Below are 11,546 nucleotides of genomic sequence, written 5' to 3' on the forward strand. Positions count from 1 at the left end.
TACAGAACCTGCAGATCTCACAGACCTAACAGAAGTCTGGATGGACAAAATAGTGCACTTTTGAATTTATTTAGCAACAGACGTCCAATTTATAGAACATCTCTGCAATCCAATGTGAAGAAATGGCATTTCAGGCAGTTTGGCACATGACCTTCTGAGCATCAACTACGCAAGAAGCCTGTTCAGATCTCTCATGGGCATTTGGGCACTTGACAGATGGCTCAAAATTAATGCTTTTAAACATGTAACATGGCAAACGAATGAGAGTAAGCAAAGCAAATAAATAAAGCTTGGCGAGTGTGCTTTACTCTATTAACAGTACATACTCCGTTTCCTTCGCCACTGTAGTAAACCACGGTTAATTTCTCGCACTGGTTGACTACCAAGTGCAGTATGAGCCGCCGTCGTCGTCTTGGTGCTTTGCCTCTCTGCAGTGTTTGGACACATTTGTGAAGTTTTCTACTCACGTTGAAGCATCTGACACATTGAAAGACTAAAACGTTGGGAGAAAGATTGAGTGACGAAGCGTTTCCGTCTAAAATTATGCAAGTGAACAGGTGACGTATGGCTGAATGTAAAGATATACAAGGCTCCAAAAACACTGCATTCATCACATCGGACTAATTTAGTTGCATTTTAAATCTTTTCGTTTCGATTTTATTAAAAATATATACATTTATATACACACACACAATTAAAAACACAATAATGACAATTTTTTGTTGAGATTACTTAAATATCCAACTTAACTAAACTTATAATTTTAAGATGAAACACATTACTACTTATTCTAATGTTGAATTTTACATTTAACTAATTGCAGTTATCATTTTTTAAATCTATCAATTTAAAGCAAAGTTTGAAAAGGGCATATACATTTTTTTCATTGGCAAAGATTACATTTAACGGTGTTATTAAATTACTAGTGCTTTTTAAGTCCAAATTTAATGACAGCAAAGGTAAAACGGACTCAAAAACAGACATTTGATCAATTTCAATGGCAGTATATCACATTTCCACACTGATAACAGTATGAAATTGTAATATAGTATGAAAATTATAGCTTTTCGAAATGATTTCTGAAGGATCATGTGACACTGAAATCCTGGAGTAATGCATTAAAACAGAAACAGAAATTTCACAATTTTAGTTTTTCCTGTATTTTTGACCAAATAAATGCAAACCTGGTGAACATAAAAGACCTATTTCAAACATTAGAAAAAAAAAAAAATCATTAGTTTAGCATTTTATGTTGACTCTGAAACTATAGTCTCAAAGTAAGTCAAAACGTATAATCAAAAAACTGCATAAAGATAAAAACTGAGCTTACTAAATCAAGTTTACCGGCCAAACATTATCAATCCATAACTGGACTGGTGAAAAACAAGCATTCGATGAAGGTGAATGAGGTTGCGTTCACACTTAAAAAGCATCCAGAGCCAGATTATTGTAGCTGCTCATTGTTTGTACGTGTACGAATAACCTCTGATTTCTCATTTCAAGTAAACAGGTGGAGCGATCCAGTATAAAGACTCTCAACTCAATCCAGTTAAAGAGTAAAGACCAACGCTTCCACACCAGATTACGAGAACAACAAAGACTTGGACGGCGTCCTGCTAGAGCGTGATTTAATTCTTCATCTTTAGCAACGTCTCCTGATGCGGTCAGGCTGAAGACAATGAGATTTCTAGCTGAGAGCAGAGCAGAGTATAATACGACAGTTCATTTCATGAAAGGATCTGAGTTCCACTCTTTCGAAGACTTTAAATGTTCAAAGTCTAGATCAATCAAAAACAAATCAAACCAAACACTTTCAATTCGTTTTCACTCTTCAACTTCTTACGAAACGCATCCAAATCCTATGGAAGCCCATTTACGCCCATTTAAGGTTAACTGCAACTTTTTTTTTCTCAGAATTGCGAGTTCATATCTTGCAATTCTGACTTTATTACATGCAATTGCGAGTTATAAAGTCAAAACTGTGAGTTAAAAAGTCAGAATTGCGAAATAAACATGCAGTTCCGAAAAAAAAAAAAAGACAGAATAGGAAGTTTATATATCAAAATTGTCAATTTATAACTCGCAATTTTGACTTTATAACTCACAACTGCGAATTTATATCACATAATATATAACTCGCAATTGAAAAAAGTCAGAATTGCAAGTTTTATATCATACAATTCTGGGAAAAACTTTCTTTTTTGCTTTTTCAGTGCAGAAACGGGCTTCCATAAAAACCAAAGATGCTATTGAAGGCACAATTAAACAGCTTTCCATAACATGCCATATTTCAGTCTGAGATATGAGGGGAAAAAAATTAACAATTTACAATGATAAAATTTATTTTAAGCATAATGTGCGCCAATGAATCATTTACTATAAGTCCAAAACATTTATGAAAAAAGTAAACACGCTAAATTCAGAATTCATCCTGGCTTAAATGCAGTGTCTACAATTTCATAAAAGTCTGCGTTTATCAAACACAAACTTCTTTAGGAAACTAAATATAGTACTTCCTCTTAATGAAAGCTAACTTTCTTGGTTACACATACACAGTCTGTTGTGTCAGTTATTATGTATGATGATGACTGTACAATACCCATTAGATAAAATCTATCTATAATTCCTAATTAATTGTCATTTTATTTCAAACGATAAATCTGCAAGACTTAAGCATGACAATGAGCTTCAGGATCTAGCCTTTTTTGCTGACAATTAAAAAAAACGTAGTATAAAAACAGGTGTCTTTACACTTCTAATTGAAATTAATTTATCCACAACTAGATTTGATAATCATATGACAAAAATGAAAACTGTGTTTTTAAGAAACAATTTCATCATTAAGGCCTTTCAACTTTAAACCGTTGCTTCTTTCCAAAGTATAAATGCATAATCCATAACAACAGACTAATAATGGACTGTTTTTAGCTTTTAAATGGTGCTTGATCTTTCTCCCCTGATTCATACAAGATGACTTTTTCACTGAATAAAACAATATTACGTATTATGGACTCATATTTTAGCCAGAAGCAATGGTTTACAGTTAAAAATGTATTGATGATGGATTTGTTTCTTACAAACATGCAACCTTTCTCTTTAGAAGGCATTGATTGATGCACTGGATACAAGTGGATTATTGTGATGTTTTTATCAGCTGTTTGGACTCTCATTCTGACGGCACCCATTCACTGCAGAGGATCCACTGCTGAGCAAGTGATGAAATGCTGCAATTCTCCAAATCGGATGAAGAAACAAATCTAGAATAGCCGGACGGTGAGTCATTTACAGCTCATTTTGATTTTGGTGATTTCTTTAAAGCTTGTCTTCATTCACTGCTTCAGAATCTGTTCCTCTTCTGCTATCTGATAGTATTTACTTGCAGTGAGCGAGGCAAGATAATCCTTATTTCATTTACCCACAAAGTAAAACAAATTAACGTCACCCCTTAACCTCGTTGAAAGGTTTACTAGGAGAATAAAGATGAGTATCACTTAAATTTATGGGTCTGTAAATAAGGGAACAGACATGTGTTTCAACACACACAAGATACGCCGTTCAGTACAAAAATAAAACAAGCCTGTCTTCACCTATTAAATTATTTTATATTACACAATCCTCTAAAAACAGCACTCGTGCTAACCACTGAGGAAAAACAAAGGTTCCTGCGGTTCGGCTTATTTAACCCATCCAGATTTCAGTTCCTTGTTTATGACTGTTTGAGAGGCAACATGAAATTAATATTGACTTTCATTTCCTAAAGGAACAGTTCACTCAAAATTAAAACTTAGGGGTGCTTTCACGTTTGATACGATTGCTTGATCAATGGTCCCCCAAAAAAAACTATGCAAGTCAATGAGAACCAGCAACGGTCCCAAAGGTGAACTGTCCCTTTAATAAATGCAACAACTGAATGTTGCCACAGTTTTAAAAAAGCAATAAGCCTCAAAATTAAGACACATTACTTCCATTTTGATTTCTCCCTTGGGATCTTATTAATAATTAGGTCAAAATTACCCAGTTCTCAAAATACATGTAAGCAATCAGGTAACGTAACAGAGCTGCCATAATTCCCACAAATGCTGGAGACACACTGTCTTTCCACCCTCTCATACGTGGTGAAAAGGGCATAGACTCAATGTTGACCCCCACATTACTAGCATGGTTTGACAGAGACGTTATGGCATGAGATCATTGACAGATAACGCCGGATGGATACAAACAGCGCCGGGTCTTCACATCAGATTTTTCGGGCATGTTGTAAGAGGAATCGACCTCATTTGTGGCCCACAACCTGACATGGAGAACAGTGTCAATAAAAGAAACAAGCCACCATGAATCTTTAGTCAATGAATATTGAGTAGAGGCCGGAGTATGTTAAGACTGAACAAGTCAACAGTTCAGCAGAAGATGTCAATGTGGAAATTACGGGAAAATTTACCCTTATTCTTAACAGGGTAAAGAGACGATGGACAGTTAAAACATAAACCAATCAAAAACCGAATCTACATCATAAAACCTTCATTTTCTTTGATTACTCAGCTATTTGAAACTCAATTGGAAGTCACATAATGAGTATCAAAAAGATTGTCGTTTGTCTTTCATAAATAAAGCTATATTTAACTTTATATATTTAGATATATGAAGTATTTAACTATCTTTTTGTAAATATTTATAATAAATTTGCTGCAAAATGTGTATGAAAAAGCGATTAAAAATATTTAAAAAAGCGATTAAAGGAGCGTGCATTGGAGTAAAATATATTAGCTTCTACACCAGCGCAAAATCATGTTTATTCGAAGCATACGCTGCATTTTTTAAGTCTGTCACTTTAAAATCTCAAGCTCATTAAAGCAGGATGGATTCTCATTGGCTGTCAATCTTTATCATTAATCAGCTAGAAAACATCGTTCTGAAAGAGATTCAGGTGATATGGTTTCACTGTCGTTATTGTTATAGGTTGCGATGTGGACTTTGCGGTTTGTTTAAAATAAGAAAACGTTTTAGCACCACTTTGTGACGTTATAGTTATAGCTGTGGTGTGGACAGTGCTATTCTTTTAAATTCAGAGAACGATATCGTTAACGTTATCGTTCTTGGTGTGAAAGAGCATTAAGCGTTGTTTTTCGCTAATTTTCTTCTTGCAATTAAGGGTTTTTTTTTCATGAAAATAAAACATGCAAACTTTCCAAAACATGACATGCAAGTTACTTTGCATTGTTTCTTTCACAAAAATGTCTTGCAAAGAAATGGTATTGCTGTTTATCTTTTATTAAACAACTTTCATTAAAACAAGCACCACTTTTTGAAATTAAAAAAGCAACTTCTGTTCTTTGTTTTATATAAAATTATTTATGCAATATCTATTACTTTTGAAGTATTTTTAGTACATAAAAGCATTGTAATAATAACTCATTTAAAATAAAAAATAACATATGCATTATGCATGCGTTAAGCATGTATTTAAAAAAAAAAAAGGAAGAACCTCTTTAGATTTTTAATAAACATACCTGATCTTATCGTGCGCAAATCATCACTGCATATTATGTTTAATTTTATAATTGGTCATCAAAACAACTTCCACTGACAAACCAATGAAAAAATATTTCAGATTCTGTGTATTCTCGAAGTCACTGTATAATAAACATTTTTAATAAATACATTTTATAAACTAATTTTTTTAAATTGACACATTTTTATTTAAAAAATATATATTGTATGTGAATGCATGATGAATCAGTTTTGTAGTAAGAACTTCCGAGAACAAACAGAAAGCCTGCGGAAATGCTCCGGTTTCCTGGGAAAAGCCCACCCTGGAGTTTCACAGAGATGAACATAGAGCTCACATGCTACATGGCAAATGTTCAGACACATGACCTGGAAGACAAGAGGTCAGCAGGCAGCAGACGCCGAAATGAGTCCCGAAACCCTCAACGGCAAGAGCACCTACAGGGTGGGCCACTTCAAAGACATTCCACACCCCTGGAATTCTGGGAGACATACCAAGGCAAACTACAGAGTGTCAGAAGATCCCGAACAGGTCCATGGAGTCAGGAGAGAGACGGTAATGTTAAATCTATTCCAGCGTATTTTAATATTCTAATAACTTTGAGTACAACTATAGATGTCTTCCAAAAGAGTAACGGCAACAAAAGATTTGGAAGCACGGATTTGGAACCAATCTTGGGAATTTTTTTTCAAATGGAGCAAAAATAAATAAATAAAAAATTTAAAACTCTTGCCAAGTTTTTTTACATGCAAAACAAACAAACTGCATGGACATTTAGCAGGTTTCTGACTGAAAAATCACACCACCTACAAAAACCTGATATTTTCCAATCTACAGTTCAAACGGCTCACTGGGATGCAACGGTTACCTATAATAAGGAAGATCTAATTATCTCCAGACCATTATTTACAACACTGTGTTACTATTGCAGGCATCAGTCCAGCACTTTCTTCAGACAGCAGCTCTAAAAAAAAACATTAACAGCCCACTATTCTAAGTGTGGTGTGCCCATAAAAGTGCCTATCCTAAATTTAAAATGATGTTCAGAAATGGAAAAGCTGAAAGGGTTTAGATACAGTAGCTATAAATTTCACAGTAATAAAGGATCTAAATACATGTGGAAGCTTCTCCATTTAACATATGAATAAATAAAACTTTGTGACACTTAATAATAACAACCTAATTACTCTTGCAGGCATATATATATAGAGAGAGCGAGAGAGAGAGAGAGAGAGAGAGAGAGAGAGAGAGAGATACAAACACAATTTAAACATAAAATAATAATATATAAATTAATTTGTGTGTGTGGGTGTGTATATATACATATGTAGGGCCTCGACTATGGGGTAAACGGATAAATCACACCTCATACTCGACTTGTTTACGCGCTTCCAAATCGAACGTGAAGAACGTGCGTGTGCGTCTCCGCGACTGGAATCCAGGCGTGCGTGCGCGCGCTCGCGAATCCCGCCGAGTCCAGTCACGAGCGATAATCTAGCCCTTCGGGCTGACGCGCAGAACGCCAGGCCTAAGGAACGGCCCATTTTGAGAGAAATCGGGGAGGATATGATTTGTAAAAACATACGTTTAACTACAATAATACGATTTTATTATACAAATCAGCTAAACGGCACATTTATGGCATATATAACACATAAAATGGTTTCGAATGATTAAATTCCAACACACAGATCATTTCAAAACAATTAAATCCGTGTTACATCCCTTGCCAACAATTTTAGGAGCTGCCCGAGGTCTACATGGAGTGAATTCCACAAGTCCCCTCAGTTGTAAACTACAGTACTACGCACACATAGCACAATAACACATACATATTTTGTGCATTAAAACGAGTTAGAGCGTGTCGTGACTTACTTTCTCCATGTAGGGATCCACAGAGGCACAAGATGTAGGCGAAAGTGACCAAAACAACCACAGATGTGTCCAGCCGCATTATGCTTCGCGACACGTTTTAGTTTCCTTGGAAAACGGTTCCTTCCAAAAGACGGTTGTCGAGCAATAAAAGAAAATAAAATATTGATTAGCTTATATCCAGGCTGGAAAAAGTCAGGGACAACTTAAATGAGACCCCCAAAGAAGGGGACCCAGGGGTCCAGCGTGCTTCACTTAAAGACAATGTTGAATTAAAGTAGTTGTTGCCCACGCAGCATTAAATAAAATGATCCTGCACCCTAGTGAAAAACAAATGAATAAAAATCATTTTGAACGACTTTTCGGTTTCATCTTTGCTTTCAGTAGATTAAGTATGAAAAACGTCCATGCATTTCTTCCCTGGAGTCAATCCCACACTTCTAGGGATGAGATACCCTTAAGGTAACAGTACATTGCAACTTTTCATACACGTTTTAGCTTGAAATTTAGTTCAAAGTTAATAATAAAAATAGTAGTAGTAATATGGTGCCCCAGGTGGCTTTAAAAACAAAAAATATCTCTCAAATGTTCACAGAAAAGCTTCCCGATAGTCCAAAATTCAAATAATATGTCTGATTTGAACGCAAAAAAAAATTAAAAGCGTTATTCCACAGCTCGTTTTTCATGCACTGCCAAATGTTCCTCTCAGAAAAATGACTAACACACACACACAAAAAAATATATATATATATATATTTATATTCTACTGTCAGAAAAGCCAACGTCCCCTGATATTAAACATCCACACGCGTTTGTGTAAATCCAAAGCGTTCAGAGGCCCATACAAATCTCGATATTCCCCTAAAGCAATGCTTCCAGAAGCACAATGCTACCGAAGTGTGAGCGTGACGTTACGCGCGTCACGGCCGCGTTGCGTCTTAATCTTCCACGTTAATCAACAGACCAGCGTCCAACGCGTTTCCGGGCTGCCCATAAAACCGCGCAGTTCCGTCCACAAGACCCCGGTGTGCGGTTTCGATGGACTCATTGGCGTGGGAATGGGCTGAAAGTGGGGAAAAAACTTCTCTCGTGTTGTCGGCGGTACGGTTTCCCCTCTCGTCTCTCCCTGTGTATCTTCACCAGTAAACAAGTGCTGCCAGTCAGCTGCGGTGGAGCCGAAGACACGGAGCGGATCAGAGCTGATGGAATGGAGTCAAGCGTGGAGACTGTGACGCCCACATCAAGAGAAAGAGTCATGCATTAAATATATTGACGCCTTTCCATCGATGTTAAAAGTGCTCCTATATTCTAGTACTTGGAATATGATCCCATGCAATAGCTTACATTTAAAATTATAAATTGCTATTGATTTAGTATTTATTTAGTATTTCTAGTTATATGAATTTAATAATAAATAAAAATATTTGTGTTTATTGTTAGTTGACCAATAACATGGACAACCTTTTAAAAATACAAATTCAAACATATATTATATTTTATTATTTTATATTTAATATAAATTTTTAAATTGGGAATGTTGGTGCTTGAAGTTTGAATCTATGCAATATTTTACATTTTACAAAATTATATACTTTAAATAATTTTATCATTTTGGATTTGTAATTAAATTTCATTATAAATCGAAATAAATATATCTAGTATAGCTGATAGATACATGGAAGTATATTGTATTATATTATATTATATTATCATCTTTCTATTGTATTTGAAACTTTAAAACTGCTCATTTTGAGGCTTAGTATCTGAATCCATGCAATATTTTATGTAATTTAATTTAATAATTTTGTATTTTTAATCATATGAATTTATGTATTTACTGTTAGTTCACAAATTACAAGGACACATTTTATGTTCGAGTTTAATATATTGTATTATGGTCTTGCATTGTGTAAATCTTAACATTAAAACTGCGAATTTATAATAATTTCACTTTTTTTTTTCCATTTAATAATTAATATAAATATATGTATTTCATGTCTAGTTGACATTAAACATGGACATCGTTTTAATTTTTTATGGTTTAAAATGCATATATTATATTATATTATGGTCTTGCATTATGTAAAGCTTAACATTAAAACTGAGATTTTATAATTATTTTGCATTTTTAATTATATGGATTTAATAATGAATGTAAATATATGTATTTTTCGAATATAGTTGACATTAAACATGGATAACCTTTTACATTTTTAAGGTTTAAAAAGCATTATATTATATTATACTACATTATTTGTTCAAATATAATTCAAGCAAGAGGAAAATCTTGTACTTGATGCAAAGCACAAATGTGATTTGTTCATATATGATGACTATAATGTACTAACAAGCTTGCATTAAAGTCAATGATTTGCCATTGGTCATTATTGAAATGAGTGTTGCATGACGGCACCTATTTAAAACACAACTGTAATGTAATTGGACAATTTAATCTGTGAAAGCTCACAGCAACGGAACATCTCGCTCCCTTTTAAAAGCTGTGATTAATTTATCTGTTATACAAGAGCTCATATACTGACAGTTCCAGCATCAGTAATCCAAAATGATTTCTCTGATCAGATTACTGTCGTCTCGCTTTATCAACTCAGCCACACACACACCTGTCAGACGCTGAACACACACGTCATTCCCCGTGCAAGATATTAATACATTCAAATAAATGAATGTGTGACAGATATGTATAGAAAGGAAAAGGAAAACTGCTATTGATTTACGAGCCACACCTGTGCAAGGACCTTTAAGCAATAACTAAAAGAAACACACAAGCAAATGTCAAATGACTATTAATAAACATTGACAGAGCAAATATTGATTTGCCATTTCATTACGAACACCCCTTTGTGAATACCGAGAGATTATTGCCAGTGGGTATTGACACTGTATTAGAAGAATGAATGGATGTAATGTCTAATGCAATGTTTGTTTAGACACTCCTTATAAAGTGAATTTGAATACTTGCCACGTCAACTTATGAGTGCTTTCATTCATGCTTATAAAAGAGCAATATTAGTTATTTGGCATCGAGTAAGTTGTTTTTATATTCTTTGATGAAGAAATTGTTAACCAAAAAATAACAATTTTATGAGAATTTACACACCACCATTCAAGATGTAGATGAGTTTGATTCTTCATCAGAACAATTGTGGGGAAATTTAGCCAATGGATCCTCTGCGGTGAATGGGTGCCGTCAGAATGAGAGTCCAAACAGCTGATAAAAACATCACAATAATCCACACCTTACTAAAGTCCATCAGTTTATGTCATGTGTAGCCAAAGTCTGCATGTCTGTAAGACACAAATCCACCATTAAAATGTTTACGATTTCAAATGAGCCTCATCTGAATCAGGTGAGAAATATGCAAGCACTGTTGCAGTTCAAAACAGCTCTAAACAAATATGTGGGTGAATTTTGATGTGAGAAGCCAAAAAAGATGGTGGACTCATATTTGGAGCAGAAGAGATTGATTAAAGTCCAAACATTTTAATAATGGATTTGTTTGCAGCTTTTGGCTTCAGAATTGATGGACTGGAGTCTTAAGGATTACTTGTTTTTTTTTTTTAAAAAAAGCTGTTTGGACTCTCATTCTGACGGCACCCATTCACTGCAGAGGATCCATTGAGAAGCAAGGGATTTAATGCTATAAATTTCTCCAATTCTGATCAAGAAACAATCTCCTATACATCTTTTGGGAATAACAAAGATGTCTGAACACATTTAGAAGTTGTGATGATTTTAAAAGATTAGCAAACAGCTGTTGCAATATAGAAAAACAGCTTTTTTTGTTTTGTTTTTGCGGCTTGATTCACAGCACATGCCAACAGGTTTTAGCAACTTATTACAGTTTTCTATATATTTTTATCTATAATGTAAAATTTTACTTAAACATTACCATAAACAAAACGATCTCAAGATATACCCGGGTGACATGAGTACACATGGCCACCACGGTCTCAAGGCAAGAGGTTATTTACCACACCACCAAGGGGGAAAGATTGAGAAACCAGGTAACCAAGCAGCTTCCTGAACAACTTCCTGCATGTTGCTCAGCATTAGTGTTTACAGAAGGGCAGATCCCCCATACCACCCATCCTGAAGGACCTACGGCGTAATTATACCAGCTCCTTCTGCGAGGATCAAAGCAGAAGA

At 34.7% G+C, this 11,546-nt stretch overlaps 1 protein-coding gene across 1 annotated transcript in view; it reads right to left on the minus strand.

The window, feature by feature from the left end:
- LOC127943254 (insulin receptor) overlaps window positions 1-8,592 on the minus strand; it is an 81,473-nt gene extending 72,881 nt beyond the window's left edge. Inside the window, exon 1 of the mRNA XM_052539579.1 lies at window positions 7,382-8,592. Coding sequence (XP_052395539.1) covers window positions 7,382-7,460 — 79 coding nt within the window. The 5' untranslated portion in view covers window positions 7,461-8,592. The remainder of the gene's footprint in view (window positions 1-7,381) is intronic.
- Between the last annotated feature and the right edge of the window lie 2,954 nt (window positions 8,593-11,546).

The sequence above is a fragment of the Carassius gibelio genome, chromosome A22 (assembly GCF_023724105.1).
Source record: "Carassius gibelio isolate Cgi1373 ecotype wild population from Czech Republic chromosome A22, carGib1.2-hapl.c, whole genome shotgun sequence".
NCBI classification, from domain to species: domain Eukaryota; kingdom Metazoa; phylum Chordata; class Actinopteri; order Cypriniformes; family Cyprinidae; genus Carassius; species Carassius gibelio.